This window comes from Dermacentor albipictus, chromosome 4, assembly GCF_038994185.2.
Source record: "Dermacentor albipictus isolate Rhodes 1998 colony chromosome 4, USDA_Dalb.pri_finalv2, whole genome shotgun sequence".
Classification (NCBI taxonomy): domain Eukaryota; kingdom Metazoa; phylum Arthropoda; class Arachnida; order Ixodida; family Ixodidae; genus Dermacentor; species Dermacentor albipictus.
Genome location: NC_091824.1, coordinates 145,638,310 through 145,657,634, shown reverse-complemented (window position 1 = coordinate 145,657,634; position 19,325 = coordinate 145,638,310). Strand labels below are relative to the sequence as shown.

General features: G+C 43.8%; 1 protein-coding gene and 1 long non-coding RNA gene across 2 annotated transcripts in view; one reads left to right on the top strand and one right to left on the bottom strand.

Moving 5' to 3' along the window:
• LOC135902174 (atrial natriuretic peptide receptor 1-like) overlaps positions 1-19,325 on the bottom strand; it is a 152,684-nt gene that overhangs the window by 20,593 nt on the left and 112,766 nt on the right. The window contains exons 13-16 of the mRNA XM_065432126.1: positions 17,246-17,411; positions 7,679-7,837; positions 6,109-6,277; positions 1,228-1,377 (exon numbers count right to left, since the gene is read on the bottom strand). Coding sequence (XP_065288198.1) covers positions 1,228-1,377; positions 6,109-6,277; positions 7,679-7,837; positions 17,246-17,411 — 644 coding nt within the window. The remainder of the gene's footprint in view (positions 1-1,227; positions 1,378-6,108; positions 6,278-7,678; positions 7,838-17,245; positions 17,412-19,325) is intronic.
• Positions 1-19,325, top strand: part of LOC135902176 (uncharacterized) — a 59,408-nt gene that overhangs the window by 20,619 nt on the left and 19,464 nt on the right. The gene's annotated exons all lie outside the window — the stretch shown is intronic.

Sequence of the window (19,325 nt, the reverse complement as noted above, 5' to 3'; positions counted from 1 at the left end):
ATAAGGTTTGCAACACTACACGCAACCATTATTTCGCAGTTTTGCCCATGTTACCGTATTTGCACGTTACTAACACGTACCTTTCTTTTTTTTAACAAAGAGTGTGTTCACATTTGCATGCGCGTTACAATCGTAATTAATTCTACTGAAAATCAAAAACGAAGCCGATTCTTACTAAAAATAAAAAGCTCAACGCAAGGTAGCTAACCACACTGCCTTGGTTTGTAGTCGCCATTTTCCAGTTTGCTGCACTCCTTCCATAGTGCTTCTTCTCAACCGCATTTTCTTCAAGTAGTGCAGGGGCACGATGAAAAATAAAATGACGTTTGTCTTTTTATGTTCCTTAAAATCTTTTCAACATGGTACCAGTCTACTCGGGCTTCGTTACTTGATGTGCACGGTAGAATCAGCACCAAGTTATTTTTTTGAGATACTTAGGCGGTAATGTAATTGCACGTTACAATCGGGGGGGGGGGGGGGGGGAGGATGCGGTAGAATCGTGAAAATACGGCACTTGACCAACTCATTTATTTATTTTGTATGTCACGTAAATTGCCGCTCAGCAATCTTGATTTAAGTCTCTGGAGAAAGTCGGTATTGACGTTCCAAGAAGATTCTTCTACACAGATGCATTTGCGTGTTCACTAACCGACAAGTTTTCTTTCTATCTAGACGTTTCTGTTCATAACTTATTTTCAGCAATCTTTCGAAAATCACAGTATGCTTTGTGAACGATATCATTGTCTTTGAAATATCAGTAATATAAGCACCGCCAGCCTCCAGTCACGCTGGATGACCACACTGTTCAGCTCTGACCTGACAGCACAACTCTGGGCCGTCCAGCGAGCCGAGGAAGCCCCTTCGAGACAAGGTCTCGGAACCGCGTCCGCGGCGAGTGCCCAGACCCACTAAAAGACGCCGGACTCAAATCTTGCTGATTTGAAATAAAAGTTTACGCTCTCTCTCTGTGCATCTGCGTCTCCATGAATACTGCGGCATGGTCAGAATGAACGCGCGAGAATTTTCTGTCGTCGCTATAAGGTGGAGCAGGACCAAGAACACATCTGCCATTATGTTTTGTTTCTTTAAGGGTACATTTAACAGATAAGCGTGCAATTTCGCATTACTCAGTAACCAAAGTGAAGAGTAAGGATCTGGCAATCAGAAATCTAAGAGTGCTTTAAAATATGATTCAACGTATTTTCAACAATGTATGTTCATACTTACCGAGGTAAAAGCTGATATAACAGGTCTTCTGCTTTCCGTTTTTCTTCGAGATAGCTGGCTGTGCGCTCTTCAACTAATTTCTCCAAATTGTTGGCGTACTGTTCCATTCGCGATAGAAGGTTGTCCAGGATGTTTACCCCTTGCCTCTCTCTAGACCCAAAAATAGCAACAATAATAATAATAAAGGCAGCATTCAGTGTTCTGGAACGTCACTGGCATATGGGTTGTCAATGAGAAACCTTCATGTTCACTCTAGCTAGAATTCACGTGGCTGTTGTTGCTCAATTAAAGCAAAAATAGCGCGTGCAATTTTGAGTGGTTGAGCAGACTGTTTCACAGGTTTAATGATTGCTTTGAGGACTGGAATGGCCTTGAAGAATTATTATTCATTAGACGTGTGCAGCCTGCTTCAATGGCCTCCCATGCGCCCTGCCACTGCGTCACACTAATTTTGAGTTACTGGTTGGTGGATATAAAGGGGGACGGGAAACATCTGTCGTACGCCGCAACACATAACAACCTGAAATGTAATGAACAACCACAAATGCCCTAAAAGTGTTTGTTCCGAGAGTTGTTGCCTTTTTAAGGAAAAACAGACATACCGCACAAGACTTGCAGGCAATAACCCCATATGGCACATGAACACACTGTGACACATGAGTTTCTTATATACAGTCCCAAGTTGTTCACATCGGAATTTTGTATTTAGGAGGAATGGGGCACGTATATATATATAACGGGGTCAACTCGCTTGGTGAATGCAAGCCGACGCATGCTGCTTGAGCAATAAAACAGGCAGTTCTTGCAAAGCATAGGGAATATAGAGCTAAGGTCTTCATTGGCGACGCATACGGTCCTCACACAGTGCAAGATTTCCTGCGCTAAAGCACTCATGGCACACCACCACCTACCCAAACGTGTGGTCTCCAGAAGTAATGCTGCTCTAGTTACAAAACAACTCTAAATGCGATAAATGTTTATGCGAAAACCCACTTTCAACCGACGTGCAATAATGTTGGCCAGTCTCTCGTTCAGGTTTGAAGGACTTTGCGTCTGATGATATGTTTACGTGAAACCATGTTATTGTGGTAAATAAAAGTCTAGCGCGCATCTCATTTAACCGACAATCAGAGGAAAACGGATAGGGTGACAAGCAGATCCCCTTGGTGAGCAAGTTATCGCCTTGGTGCAACACACTAAGACAGCCCAACACTGGTTGTCACACACCTAGCGCACCTGAATGAAAACTATCGATGTTCTGTGAAAAGTTATTGCACTCATTTGTTTTTACCGCATGTAAGAAAAATCTGAACCATTGGAGATATCAAAGTGGTAGGTTACGATTGAGTTTTGGCCATATAAAGCCCTTGAATAGTCGCGGAAACTTAAGCATGCAGTAATTTCTCGCTAAGCTGGCACTCAAATATACTTGTCGAAAGTTACATAATTTATACTCTTTTTTTTTCTTTCTGTTTATAGCCATGGTAAAATTGATGCATTCAGGCGTGGCGATTTACTGACGAAATGCCACAGTTTGCCGTTACCGACCAACGCAATATTTTTTTTCTCTCGAAAGATTAATAATGCTCTGAACTTCTGCAAATCGATGTACTAAATGTAAGAACAGCGAGAATGTATAGACGGAGGTTCCGTGGTTTCAAAACGACTTAGTTACTCCATCAGCGCGGTTTACTGTGCACGCTCGTGGCCTCGTATTGCGCATTCGCCATTTTGTTGTTTTTTATCTAGTGCAAAATGCCGGGGCGTGCTTCGGGTAAACGAATGTATAAGCAGGCAGGCCATAGCCGAAAGCAAACTCTAACATTTGTCCTGTCGCCATTATACGCCCAAACGGCCGCTATCGACCGTGTTGTATGGTCCCTGCGGCGATCACGCAAAAGTATTTGCCCAAACGTCGGGACAGGTGCAGAGTTTCACTTCCTGAATGCCCATTGCAGCGGTATCTTCTCGTGCAGTTTGCTATTCGGGCATTTGCATGCGATGTCGCAGTTTGTTTCTAACCAGAAGTCCGAATCCCTCATTATATAGGGCTTTGTGGAGCCTGCGGAATATCGCCGCTCATAAAGCCGAGCATTACGCTTCCCTGCGCTCCAGCAAAGGGCGTGCCTTTGCATGTCGATTTGTACTTCGCTGAATACCTTAGGCAATCAAGTTTCTTTTTTCACGAATAAGGGTATGAATGCTCGCAGGCGACGCGTGGACTACTCTCCCTATTTAGCCGGAAGTACAACGAATGCAACGACGAATATGAGTTTACGCTTCGCATTTTGCTTCAAGTTATGGTAAGCGTTCTTTGTGTGCATAACGAAACAACTTTGTTAAAACGAAGTTGTGAAATTCGTGAATTAAGGATTCTAAATATCAGGTCTTTCTTCGCACATCCGGTGTAGTGACCCGAATTTATACACTCTATACGGGCTTAGGAACGATCATGAACGAAGACTTGTCGATGGAGCCCGATTCTAGAACACTCGTTTTTAAAGCGGCCCTGAACAACCCCTCGGGCGTGGTGAAACAACATAGTCCACGAGTAACATACACTGCTGCGAACATCTCAGCCGAGTTTTGCTATCGTACGGGGTGTGTGGAGCTCGCAAGCGGGTCGCAAAGTTACCTTTCTCTCAAACGCTCTCTTTACAACAGAAGGCCCTGTCCTCACTCTTTTCTAGACGCTTTATTTCGTCATCGGACGCTTTACTTCGTCATTCCCTTAGGCGACTGTTATTGGCGGAGAGTTGAAATCAAGCTGGGGTCGGCTACATGGCGTAGATACTGCGGCCGCCGCGAGGTGCCGCCACGAGTCAACTGGCTAAGAGCATCGCGGCTCGCTGAGGACAACCGCCTTTGGCTTATGTTTGGCCCGTCATAGGCGCGAAAGGCAGTAGTCGTGGCGTCTACGTTGCCATCCAAAATGAAATTTGAACTGCGCGCCACGATGACATTTAGAAGGCGGAGTGCTGTGGGCACGCCCCACTGCGCCGTAGCCTTCGCAGTGCGAGGCATGGAAGAAGGAACGGGAGCACAGCGGATGACATGTTTGATTGCCAAAGACTCCGCTTATTCTGAACGCTTTGAAGTACTTTTTTGTGGCAAAGTATTTATGAAATAGCCAATTTTCCTTTCAAATGTCTTCCTCTACTTGGATAAAAAGAGTTATGAAACATAGTTCCAGCGCACAATTGAACACGGACGAGGAGAGAAAGACAACCTCGTCCGTGTTCAATTGTGCGCTGGAACTATGTTTCATAATGCTAATCATACCCAACTAGCCCAGCTGTCCATACCTAGCGATAAAAAGTGGTTAAGAGCCCCTTTACCGCAGGTCGCTTGCTGAAGTGCCCATAAACGAATAAAATTCACCCTGACGATTTTGCAGATGAAGCATTTATGAGGCATGAAAAACTGGGCTGATGAAACGGACTACGCATTTCCGGCGTCGCTGCACGTGATCAATGTTACTAGAAACGCCGTCGTTCAAACTATTCCTATAATTTTTCAAACAGGTGTAATCGCAATAAATACGGGGACAGTCTTATTTTAGCATAAAATTTCTACCTGTTCCTTAGCGTAAACTGTAAAACTTGTAAGGTACCTGACCTTGCACGGTCAGTAAATATTCAAATGTGAAGATGTCGAGAACGACTAGAGCGTGTCATTGGGTTTTCGAGTTGGCATGCATTAGCAACGATTACTTCATTCAGCCTTCTAACGTAGATTTGATGAAAAACACGTCGCAATGTCAGGCGATTGCGCTATAGCTGCTCTGATTATAGTATCTGCATTTCAAAAAACGCTGACAGTATCCATTTGCTTCATTACCTATACTGTCTCATGTGCCGGTTTGCATTCTTGCCGACTTCTTGCAGACTCACGCTACTATTGAGTTCAGCATAATCTACTTTGTCCTGCGCAGGCTTGCAAATAGCGGTAGTGTTCCTACAAAGCCATCAAGCTCCGAATGGAATTAGAAACCGTCAAAAGCACATTATTCGTGCGGAACTTCGCTCGACTAAGAACAAGCTCAAAATCACATTTACCTTCTTCCTCTTTTTGTCGATAAGATTGTGTAGAAATCATCGGCGCAGTATTGCATTGCATCTCATGTATTATCTGTTTTATCCGCTACAGCTTATTGACTGACGCATTACAAGCACAGGTCTGTGCTCTGGTTACATGGAATATGTGATCATGTAGCCCATGCAGGAATTTGCACGGGCCCTTATGCAGCTGCCTGAGCGGCCATTGGGAGTCTTCCTGTGCGTGTCCCTGGGTGTGCGCAGTGCTCCCTCTCTCCCTTTTTTTTCTCTTCCTACTCCATCTTTCTTTCACCTCGCGTGTAGGGTAGCAAACCGGACGCTTGTTTGATTAACTTTCCTGCCTGTTGTTTCAGAGCAGCATGCCAAGCCATCAGCAAGGCCAACATATCCTGCAACCCACTGCGTCAGCAACTCTCTCTTTCTCTATTCCTCTCTATCGCCACAAGGTAGACGAGCCAGAATTAATATGGCGAAGCGAACATTGCTGAGTTTTTTTTTTATATTGCTCTGCTTTGCTCCATTAGCGATTATTATTAACAAAGAAGCAAGCAATACTTGAGATCCTCCTCGATAGATAATTATTCAGCGAAACGAGCTTCGGCTTACTCTATCACGAAACGAAAAGAATGCTTCCAGGGGCTCAGGTGGAGACCATTTTCGCACATGTAAAACGAACTGCCTGTTCACAAAGGATATGTCTGTTTGTTTCTTTGTGGGTAAATGCGTGCGAGATCCAAACGATATTTTACTTTCCCCCCACAAAATGTTTTCGGTACTGTTTCACGTGCCCAAATCCTGACGGGGAACTGCATGCATAGCTTACTTATTGAGCCTTCGAATGAGTGGCTTAAGCGTATGAAAATCCGGCCGCTCGGCGGGGTCTTCAGCCCAGCACTTCCGGATCATCTGAGCCAGCTCCTCGCTGCAGCAGTCGTCTTCAAGAAGAGGACGGAACGGGACTTTGTGGCCCAACTGCACGTTTGCCACAATTTCTGCGATAGGAATATGCAAAAAAAAGTATAAGCGCTATGGCCAATTTTTTTTTCTTTCCTGTGTGTTTACAGACTTGAAAGGGTAATCAAGCTATTATTCCCATGTACAGCAAGGATTTACGAGTATGTTTATGGCAGAAAGATCTAGAAAATTGTATGGATTTTGTTTCCTGTTATTTTACTTCTCGCGCTTCGTGAGTGGTCCAAAGATCTCTTTTCCTATACGTTGTTAGCGGGATCGGCCCATCGAGAGCTATGGATGACAATAGCAGAGAAGGATCAAGGTGAATGAATCATGTCATTTTGCTTGCCCTGGAAACTTAATTCTCAGTCGATCACTCTCGGAGATGTCACTTTCAGTGTGCGCTAATTGGCTGATTCAGCAAAACCGCTCCCATCATACAACGTGCCATGTACTACGTCAGGCGGCAGTGAAAACATCGCCAAACGTGATCGACCGGCGATATACGTCCTCAGATTGGTCACGTGACAAGAAGCTGGCGAAAGCACCCACGAGAATGAAAAAAAAATTTAATATGTCAGCGTTCATTTTTTTCCCTGCTGTTGGTTCAGATAAGTTTTCGAGTCTTCATCTTATTAAAGGTTAATGTATCTTTGCCCTCCCCAAATTGGTCTCAACAGTGATCGAACAAGGAGTGTTGCCTGACACAACGTTCCGACAAGGGGACTTGAACTCGTCAGCGCCCTGAGAAAGACGAGTCCTCTTGTCGAAACGTTAGCTCCAGTAACACTTCTTGTTCGACCACTGTTGAACATTTCAAGCCTCTTTTTTTTTCTGTGTAGCTCTTTCTTACAAGGATCCCCTGCCTAAGGCATTCTATGAGCTAACAAGTCTAACGAAAGATTTGATGTAGCTGTACGAAGAGAACACATGTTTTCCCACACCGGCATGCAATAGTGGCTAACAGAGATGCAGAAACGCAATAAAAATTATGCGTTATTACAATATTTTTTGTGTTATTGCTTTCTCAGAGCGTATAATTATAAAACAACCACGGGTAACTAAACAGAAGGGACATGCTCTGGACACTATGGATATCAGGATCTGCGCGGCTTAAGAACAATTCTAAGTTATTGTCACATTTTTCTTCAAGATATTCTCCCAATAAGAAAGTTTGGATAGCTAAGCATAAGTTGCGCTCTCACGTACAGATACGCTGCCTTAAGCTATGTATACTTTCCGTAGGAGGAAACTTGTTTCAGGCGGCGGAATATTTTTATGCAGGCTGCGTTTGACTGTGCCTGGTATTTTTACTGAGGGTAAACTGCCATACTCGCAGATTTCATGCGCGGCTTTTGACTATTGTTGAATACGTGAGCGATAAAGTTTTGCCAGGATGGCACAACGAAAGCGGACGTCAATTTAGTTGCATACTTCACCTTTAGGGCAGAGTTGAACCGACGGACCCAGGTAGAAAGGTCCCTGCCTGAGCACGATCTCATGCGCAATGATTGCAAATGAGTAGACATCTCCCTTTTGCGTGCCAGCAGCCAGTGGTTCACCCCGCCGTTGTAGTTCAGGTGCAGTCCACAGCATGCCTGGGTAAGACAGAACGTTTAATCTTCGTTGGCGGCGGTCAGCAAATTACGGGAACGTTTTTATGAAGAAGTATTAGCTTTAAACGGACCCCGAGGACAAATACTTAATCATTTTAGAGTAATGAAGTATTCTTTCACTATGTATTTAAGCAATAGATATTGCTGTACTTATTCTTAAATTATGGGTTAAAACACGTTGGCGGGCTGGTTGGTTAGAATCCGCAATAGAGTGAACAAGCGCGACTGAACGAGGACATAGAAAGAAACAGATACACAGAGAAGCGCTGTCCCTGTGTATCTGTTTCTTTCTACGTCCTCGTTCAGTCACGCTTATGCACTCTATCGTAAATTGTGGGGTTTTACGTGCCAAAACTACGATTTGATTATGAGGGGCACCGTAGAGAGGCACTCCGGAGTACTTAGGACCTCCAGCGCTTCTTTAACGTGGCACTTAAATCTAAGCACATGGGTGTTTTCGCGTTTCGCCCGCATCGAAATGCGGTCGCCGTGGCCGGGATTCAATCCCGCGACTTCGTGCCTCGCAACCCAACACCATTTATTTATTTATTTATTTATTTATTTATTTATTTATTTATTTATTTATTTATTTATTTATTTATTTCTTATAAATACCCTCAATCACCGAAGTTTAAAGAGGGGAGTGAATTTACAACTGAAAATTCAGAGAGAAAGAAGGTGGCGACATTATACAAGTGTTAAGAAATAAAAGAACACTGGAAGACAGTAATTATAACAAACATTAAAGATGGCCTGACGTTAAGCTAGTGTGTAGTAAACCGAAAGGGGAAGATAAGAAAAAGATAAACACCAGTGGTTAACAATATGCCAGAGGCGTACTAATGTAAGGTGCCTAGTGCATGTGAACCACGTGAACAGATATATCTCTTTACTGCAGATGTATATGATACGTATTGGTACTAGCAAAATAAATATATCAGGCGTTACTATTGCAAGAAAAACAATCAAAGAAGCATTTTCCAACAAGCGTACTGTCGGTGACAGACGCAATAGAAGCCGACAGGTGGTTCCAGTCTGTAGTTGTGGGTGGCATGAAAGAATGAGAGAAAGGCTTCGTATTGCAGCGGATGTAGCCGACTTTCTTTTTGTGGTCAACCCGAGTCGAATAATAGTGGGTCTTGAAATGAGCTGGTCTCTTAAAGACATGTGATTGTAAATTTTATGGAAAAGACAAAGACGGGAAGCCTTTCGACGTAATGACAGCAATGCCAATGATAAGCTATTTCTCATTAGTGTTACGCTGGCTGTGTGGAAGAAACCACGGCGGATATTGCTGTAGTTAACAGCCAATTTACGCACAGTAATCTTATATGTTACAACCTAATTGCCAAGACATTACCTCCAGGCCGGGCCACTTACTACTTTATCAGACTTTGATAATTTAAAATTGTAATTCCTATTTAAATCGCGAACAGCGGGCTGAATTGCATTGCTATAAATCATCATCATTTCATTTCCATCAACGTTCTAATTCAATTTCCAAAAGCTCGTTTGTTACCCAATAGTTATAATTGGTAGGTATACTCGCGTCTTGAATATGGCCTTTTCAGACCTGCTTCAGCCTAATGCCCCATGCTCCAGGCAACAGTCAAGACATGTCTGTACTCCATCTCACAATTACTTTGCAGCACTGCCAATAGTACGAGGCGTACACAGGCAATGTCCTTGCCCAGCGGGCATAGTTGCAGGCGTAACTGGCCGATAATTGGCTGCACTGGAGAGTTTTATTTGCGCTCGCTACATCATACGGTACAGCGATACGTGACATGTTATGGCCTTCGCGCATGCCCGTCGTGTACCGAGTATTGCTGTGGCAGTTAACGACGGTAACCATAATAGCCACCCTAACCACTATGGAAACATGGCAGTGCCCTTACAACGCCGACTACCCGCTTCGAACTGAGTACACGCTTGTTACTGGCTCTCCGACCGGTCAGCAAGAAAGAAGTGGTGAAATCCGCCATCGCTAAGTCTCATCTGAGGCTGTGGTCAAAGCATTAGGTATGTTTTGTAGAAATTATTGAGATCGGCTGCTTGTTTTCACGCTGCTAGGTCTACAGACACAGCGCCGAGTCGTAAAATTGGTTTGATTTCTAGTTAGCAGATGGCGCCACGTCATTAACACTGGTGATGCGTTGGCGATGCGGAATGCTATAAAAATCTCATTGTTCCCTGCATCATTAATTTATTAACCCGCTCTAGCATGGTACGTGATAACAGTAGCGAGCAAACGCCAAGTAGACGCTGAGCAGACGCTGTGCTGCATGCAGGGGAACATTTATGAGCGTTCACCTTTACTGCTTACTGAGGAGGCTGCTAGGTAACTGCAGGGAAAGTGTACAGCTGAAGCGAAGCGCCGTTGTCGTATACATGTAAACGAAGCTTATCGTTACGGGGTGAAAACATTTTTTCGTCAACCCACCAACCATGGAGTATTTGCTGAAAGATGGCAAGCACACGCTGCGCAAACAACGCGGCGCGGATGAGCACATCTCGAGGAGAATTCGGCCTTCCTATGGGTTAAGAATTCGTGTAGCTTCCACAGTGCTGCAAGGAACTACTAGGATAGAGTTTCCATAGATGTAGAGCACCTGATATAAGTTCTATAAGCAACTGTGCCACCATGCGTTTGGTGCATCAAGCTCAGTCCAATCAGCTTGCGCACCATCTCTGTTATTGCGATAAAAATTATATGGGCACACCAGGTGAATTTCCACCACCGCTGTCGCCGTCGGTGTCGCCATGATGTTCTCAATAGCGACCAAGTGCGATAACATCGTGACGAAGCGCCGTATGCTGTGGCTGCGAGTTAAAGCGTGCGAGGGTGAGCCGAGGAAGATCGCTCAATCTCGCATACGCAAGAGAGGAAGGCAGAAAGAGAGGAAGCACCCCGTCTCCCATTGCGTGCAAGGTGCCAGGGAGGCGTTTTACTCCGGCGGTGGTGGCTGCGTATGGCGCAGCTTAACGTGTCCGAGAGAGCCCTATCTTGAAAGTCATTGGCTATCAGCACAGAGTATGGGTGCGCCGAGGGCTAATAGCTTTGTGCGCGCGGTGTTCTCGCCGCTTAGTTCGCGTTGAAGCGAGAGGCAGCACGAAGGACAATTCGCTCGCTGCTGCCGCCCTTCTTCCTCACCCCGCTGTTTTTACAACCAGTGTCAGCTGTCACCGAGTGCGATGTGTTTGCCTGTGCGCGCGTGACACCATGCTTGTTAATTTCGTTAGTAAGCGAATGTTACGGATTAATACGACCAATAAAACTACGATAAATGCATTCAATGTTTCGCCTCCCTGGCCTAACTGCTACTTTTTGTGCGGCGGCAGTTGGCTTTCGATTGCTCTATGATTCTCCGTGGACAAATAGGTTTTTTTTAAATGATTGGTACATAATTAGGTCGATTGAGTCGTGAGCTGTTCGAGCGAACAGTAAACACAGCAGCTTGATTCAGTAGGAAGCACAAAACAGCAACTTTACCGAGGAAATGTTCGATGCTTATCCGTAAGTCCTACTTGTAAAGCACTCAGTCCACCCACACGCACCGCTTATTATGAACGAGGGCAGGGGGGGGGGGGGGGAGAATGAAGGAGGGGGCGATCTCGTGTTACATAGAATATTACCACCTTCGTTCTGGCGAGTCGCTGTTCGGGGAAAAGCTTCGGGTTTCGCGGTGGTATCGACAAATGCGCGAGACGAAGACGTATCCTTCTCCAGCAGCGGATAACGCAGCGGAACCTCGATCCGTTGCACGGGCTTAGCGAGAAAGTGGTTCTTATTTGTACGGAGCTCAGATGGGCAATGGGCAATCCAACGGTGGGCCCACGTTTCGTCTCAGTCCTGCCGCGTCGTTCTCTGCCACGAGCAAAACAAACGAGCATGGGTTGCCGGAGGGAATGCGTATATTGGGACGACCAAGTGTACGCTCTCCCATAGTCCTTCAAGAATCGCGGCCATTTTCTCGTTGTATGCACGTTGCACTTCCGTTCGTGTTCGTCGTCCGCGCCTACTTTTTTTTTGCTCTTTCTTTCTTTAGTCACCGTGGAAGCTTTCTCTGGCATCAGAAGGAAGCAACAACGATATCTAGCCTAATGCAAGGTCTCGTTTTCTGCCCTTTCTTATTCCGCCAGCAGCAGCTTACTCCTATTTCTCTTAGTCGCAACGTTATAGTACTGTTCGAAGGAAAATTGGATTACTAGGTGCATTCCGGGTGAGTGTTCAGCTGGCAAATTGATCACTCTGAGACGGCAAAAAAATAAAGACAAAGGAACGGACTGAGTCGTGATGTACTACTTGCGATCGGCAGGAATTGCAATACGCGAATCGTTGCCCGAGCGCTCTGTAGGTAGGGCTGGTAACGCTATCATGCGGGGCGCTCGAGATGTACGTTTACGGTGTGTTGCCGTTCCAGCATTGCTCATAAATCCTTGCGCTTTTCTTCGTTCGCTTTCTTCGCATGCCGTGTGCCAACATCTCCGAAGCGATGGTGCACTGGTCAGTTGACAGGCGCAACTTGTCGTGCGTATGGCGAGGCGTGCTTCGTAATGCTACGCCGCCGCTGCTCGAAGGGCCTGTGTATCACCACTTCGCTACGTAGACAATTAGGCGTGTCAAGCCTGAAAAAAGCAGATAGCGGGCACGCAGGTATTGATGCGCATAGCTTTAACGGCAAAAGGCTCGACACTTGTTTCTCAAGCGCGCCGTACGTTAGCACCACGCGTTCGACGCTACAATACAACAAACAGAATGAATGGACGATATGCCATTCATTCGGTCTCTGCTGAACCATATATTACCCTGTATTTGTCTATATCACCTACCAATAAGCCTAAATTTGCATTCTTTCTCAAGTTTGAAGTAATACTGAATGAGACAGTATGTTGGGGTGCTGTAACGTAAAACTATTCCAAACTTTTATATTTCAATTTTGTAATCAGCCCTCCGCGATGGGTCAAAAGCTTTTTGGACCACCCGCCTCACCTGTCCGCCCCGCGACGTCATCAAAGTCACAATATATCCCCATCTTATACGACGTGAACACGGATTACGCATGATTTGACCGAACAAAAGAAAAATAGTTGTTTCTGATTCGACGCCTTTTCGCCGTTAGCCCTCGGCTATTGGTCAATTGCTTTCGGGCTGCACCTATTTCACATGCCTGTCACGCGACGTCACAAAACCGCAAAACTCAGCGCGTCAAAGTGACGTGTGCGCGTTAACGATGCATTAATATGCCGAACAAAAGTCAATTTTCTTCTGAATAGCCGCCGGCTGCCCCTTTCCGAAAAGAATAAAAGATGGCTGCCGCCGATCGATCAGGCACTGGCTACTCGCATCTGCCGGAGAGCATGGGTATATTTGCGTACAGTAAAGTTTTCTGCGTGGCCGTGTTGTTATTATTTATTATCGAGTGGCAGTGTACTCTGTAAGCGCAGAACCCTCGACGTTTATCATAAACTCGACGACGTTTTACTGTGCAATCATTTTTTTCTTATTTCCTGGACACTCTTTCTTCCATATGCTGCTAATGTTCATGTCGGTACACTTATGCGTCACGCTGTCACATACTTCTCTGTCCACTCGCCCAGGTTTATTTTCTTGTACTGTGCTCTAGTGTATCGAGCCGTACAATTTGCATGTGTCAAACAGCAATCCGTCTTGTATACCTTTACGCTTTGCTCCATTACGAAAGTCCTCTGGTTACACGTTGACTCTTAATGCGATAGGTTCCGCCTTCTAGCCAGTTGTCTGTTGCTCGGCGCTGAACATACCCCTTTCTTTCAAAATTATTTTTTTGTTGTTGTTGTTTGTGCGGCACCATGGCAGTTTCGCTGTGCATGTCTGTGCCACTTTCCATCGCAAGCGGCCTCTTGTTAACCTCTTGTTACACTTTTATACTATTTGGCTTGACAGAAACCGTGCAGATGCAGTCTGAATGGCTCTGCCCTTACATAAATGAGTTTAGACGGTCTATAGAAAGTCTATACACTTTTTATAGACGAGCTTGCCTTTCTATAGATTAGGTCTTCTTTTTATACAAAGTCTACGACTGTAAATAGACGAAAGTCGATAAAGTTTCTATTTATTTTAGTCTACTCACATTCTATACACGCTCTATAGAAAAAAAGTCAATAAGGTGTTTGTTCCTATTGGTCCACTTCCCTTCTATAGCTGACCTGTAGACAAAAGTTAATAAAGTGTACATTTCTTTTTGTCTATACCCAGTCTACAAATTTCTTCACACACACACACACACACACACACACACACACACACACACACACACACATATATATATATATATATATATATATATATATATATATATATATATATATATAGATAGATAGATAGATAGATAGATAGATAGATAGATAGATAGATAGATAGATAGATAGATAGATAGATAGATAGATAGATAGATAGATAGATAGATAGATAGATAGATAGATAGATAGATAGATAGATAGATAGATAGATAGATAGATAGATAGATAGATAGATAGATAGATAGATAGATAGATAGATATAATAGTCCTACCCGACTGGCCGCATTAATTTTCGTCGCTTTAAGTATATGAATACTTGCAGTTTACGGAATTGTGTTATCTTTTTTTTATCGCTGTGTTTCGGAGTTACAAATTTCCTACCCCCACCCCCTTCTTTCTTCAATTTTGCAATGTTTAACCATATTTTTTATTTAATTGGTGGCTTATATACAAATATCCTTACTAAATTCCTTATATTGCAACTTATTGCTTTTAAGTGCACCAAACCCAATCACATTTGTTGCGGTTGCTGTGGTTTCAACGATTTATCCGCTGTTATGCGTTTGGATAGGAGTCCCAGGCTAACAATTCATCTTAATGAGAAAGCTTCAACAGAGAAAGGAATAATAAGGAAGAGGAAAAGGCTAGACAAAAATTAAGTTAGTAGGCAAATTATTCACGTATAGCTTGCCTAATGTTACCAGTGACACATTTCGCTTTGTCTCGTCACAACACTGCTATAAGCACAAGAAGATTACCGAGAACTGGAGAAGCTATGGTGTTCATTCTATAAGTCCATTGTCCCAGTGCTTGTTGTCACAGGTGTTCGCGCACTGCAGATTACCAGAGAGTGGTTTGCCATGCATTTTAACAAATTTCCTGTCTTTAATAATGTTGCTATGCTGCTGTTTGGGCGCTTGCTGCAGCAATATGCAAATTTTCATTTAGCGTAATTGGTAGTGCTCTGACACTCCTGCTTAAGCAAGAAAGTTCTGCATATAATTTTAAGTGACTCTCCCACAATTTTTGTTTTGTTGGATTAAGTATCACCGAAGATACGTACCTTTTCTCTACTTTTATCCTACAATGTATTCATTACCGTTATTAAAAAGAACTGGTTATCTTGAAGTGAATTAGTAGACAGACAGTGAACACAGTAATGGTATTCAATCAGGGACAAAGCAGAGGACGTCGACAAATAATAAAAAAATTTAACCAACTTGCCATCCAGCTCACGTCACTCCAGTGACTGAACCACTATTTACGGCCACAAAAATGTACATTTGCAATCTTCATATGCGCAGTGACGGTTAGAGATTTTGGTGAAGAACCACAAGATGCCTTACGAGTCTCGAAAACTGGTAACGGAATTTCGCGATGCACGGCCATCGTAGCTGCATATGTATGTTGGTTTAGACATTGCAAATACTCTAGATATCGTTCATCTTTCGAATAAGTAACTTAGCTTAGCTCTACGTCATTAGCGTTTTGAACATAATACTTTTATATTGCAGAGTATCCCGCCGTGTCTAGGACCATTACTCGTTTTGTAATCTTACTTGCAGCTCGTGTATGGCGGATGACGTGTCGTCCAGAGCTTGAAAACGTTAAACGGATACTGTCATTTTATACAGTCGAAAAGACAAAATAAGCTTTATGATATTCAGCTAATGCTTTTATCGACTAATATATGCAACTTTGATGGCTGGTCCTGTTTGCTTCTGCGGAGTTGATGGTGTGTTATATTCGCAATTTCCATTAACCTAAAATACGGTTTGTTCCCATTACATTACCTTCAGTTTAATGAGTGAACAGAGCATTAAAACTGAGTGGCCCCTGTAATTTTTACGCGTATTCGTACAGCAGTTATCTTATGAAGAAATCGTGCCAGAGAAGGATTAATACAGCCCGCAGTATATTTTAATGCCGGCGACGGCTTGTTTGTTCGCACTAAGTTATGCGCCGGAATGTCTTGCTTGTTAACTCTCCTTCGTGAGTAGTATAATATCAGAGCACCCAATTAAAGCGCTTAAGGTGGACGCTCGCTCTCACTATACGGAGCATTACCTCAGATATTTCACGTTTTATGCGCGTTGTATCTCCAACCGGGCCATGAAAACGGCAAAAGGCTAAGTTTGATGTCGCCATATTCGTTACGACCACCCCGAAATCACTGCTCCATTTGTAAATAACTTTTTGAAGTATATTTTTAGTAATCCTTACGCAGTTTAATGAGCTCTGCTGACAGCGGTAGTGTGCACCTGTATGACCTAAATAACGAAGTTCATGAGGCGTGGTTGTCCTTCCATTTCCGATTTCATGGTGTAATTACCTCGGGTTTCTCAATAGCGCCGCCGTTATATTAACGACGGTGAATAAGCACGAAGTTGTTGGATAAGAATAAACCAAATGGCATCTAAAACTGCAGTTCGGCGTTTATTTGAGTTGCAAGATGTTCAGAGTGAGTTTCGCGCGTTCAGCAGCGACATTGGTTCTGCAATCTCAGAGCATCCACTGCAGTCATTTTTGTAAACAAGGGTCCAACGTGGGTTTGGCCTTTTAGGGACGCCATTTGCAGAATTCCGTTGCCGTGAGTTAGACAACACAATCTTCTTTTGCAACGCGACCTTCTCAGATCCTGTCAAAATATTTACTACAGTGAAATGAGGCGTTGCTCAAGAATTGCAAAACAACCATAACATATTTCATGCAACCTGTGCTTTTACGCTAGTTCGAAAGCATGGGTTCTGCAGTAACAGCGCCATAAAAATTACGATTACATTAGGCTTGCACTAAATTATTCCCCTTTTCTTCTCTTGAAGTGAATTGATGCACGACCGGTTAATGAACTAAAGCAGTTTATCGCCTGCACCGTTTTTTACAGCGTGTATATTTAAAGTGACAGTACAAAGAAAAAACTCGAGAGCGAGGTGCGATGAAAATTAGGAGAGAACATACATTGTTTAACGTGCACGCGGCGTAAAGTAAAACGCTCTTACATACACAGGCGCACAGCGTAATGGCATTCAAAATTTGCGTATTAGCAGGTAGCTTGTACACGATATCTTTCCCTATATAATAATAACAATTTAAAAATAAACTACGCACGTCTCCAGTAGGCGTAGGAGTCATGGTTCTCGTTCGAGTCGGATGAACGGAGGGTATGGAGTCCGAAGTCGGTGATCTTCAACACGAATCGGCTGTCGACCACACAGTTCGACGACTTGAGATTTCCGTGGCTGTGAATGACGCTATTGTGCAAGTACGCCATGCCCTGGAAATCAAGCCAGAAAAGGAAAAAGGCGGTGACTGCGTACGGTTGCAACAAGCCTTGTGAATGATGCCTCATCATAAAAGGTCGAGTGGATCACGAAACAAAGAAGCCCTAAAAAACACGAGGAACATAATACCTTAGTACCTCTTTGTCTGTACTTGATACTTTGCGTCGTTATTCCTAATGTTGGAAGCGGGAACCTGCCAATCTGTGGTCTAGGGTAGAACTTCTTTTTTTCTTCATGAGCACACAAGCTAAGAAACCAACAGTCTTGAAGGCAGGGACAGGAACAGTGTGGTTTGTTTCGAAATTTGCTACTTCCCACTCCTGTTTGGAATACATGGTGATGTTTCTTTTTGTTTTCCGTAAGGTTTGTGCATATTCCATGAAAGTTATTCGTGGTTTCTTAAAGCTGCATTTTGTAAATTGATGGTCAGGCAAGAACGTAACGTTAAGCAAATTATCTTCATCGGTCTCTTATGCTCTACCACCGTAACTTTTGGTTGTCGTTCTTATCCCACTAGATTACTGTGGAGGATATATGAATGTAGTAATATTACTATGAAGAACATCATTAACAGTGTGAAAAGAAAAGGTCCAAAGAGAATATTCAATAAGAGTACGCACAAAAATTTTAAGAATAAAACAGGTAATTCTCACGTTGTCTTGATAAATGCCTTCTTTTTGCTTCCAATTTGCTGTTGTCAGCAACAAAGCATGCAAATTAGATCAAATGTAAGGCAGGAGGGATTGCACAGCAGCAATGCTCTCCTGCTTTGTTCTGTTAGGTTTATTCTTTCGCCATCGTTCACTGTTCAACAGGTTAAAACTAGGCCTACACTATACAGTACTACTACATTTATATTGCCATAAATACGCTATTCGAACCATAGACCCCTGATACATGTCTTACATCACTGAAGAAATTGACTACTCTATGTGCTATAATTAGGTAAACATCGCCCACAGTATTTCTACAAACTAAAACACTGCACTTTTTGATACGTTTAAGCAAACAGACCACCGCCTTGAATTTCAACACTTGCTTTATGAGCCTGACGAGGTGTAGTGTAGTGTAGTCATGAAGCAGAAAATCCGTTGTCCTGCGTTTACATCAAATGGTATCAAAACCCACCTGACCAAGTATTAGACCTGCTTTGAGTCGCACAGTGAAATCTCCCGCTGATTAGCCACGGCGTCGGGCAGACAGTGCAGCCCACACCCCAAAAAATCACTTTGCACAATTCAAAATTGAGTTGACCCACCTTCAAAACACACCTGGCCCACTACTGAAATTGACTTGGCCCATGCCAAAAATTTGCGTGGCCTACCCTCAAAATTGACTTCACCCAATTCGAAAGTTGACTTTATTCACATTCAAAATCGACCAGGGCCACTCGCAAAGTTGACTAGGCCACCCTCAAAATTGGATGTGCCCATTTCCCAAATTTAATTAACCCACGTTCAAAACCGAACTGACCCATTCCCAAAGTTGGCTTCACCCACCCCCAAAATTTGGGTGGCCCACCTGCAGGATTGACTTTGCCCGATGCGAAACATTAACTGACCCACGTTTAAAACTTACCTGGCCCACTCGCAAAATTGACTTGACCCACCCCCAGAATTGACTTTGCCCGATTCGAGCACATAGCCATGGAAGAAGTGCCGCGCGGAAGAGTCACACTGCTTTCGCATTCAGTGCACGCAAGGAGATTTAAGCGCATCTGCAACTTTCAACTAAAAAGCTGACACTGACAACATTGAACTCGAAAATATGATAGCTGCCAAAAGGCAAATGTGTTTGTGAGCCAACCACGCCGCATATCTGGCGGGCAGTTGCATGCGATATTGTGCGTGATATTGTTACATCCTCTGAATCAGCGCGGAAAACGTCGCCCTGGTTTTTGCATACAG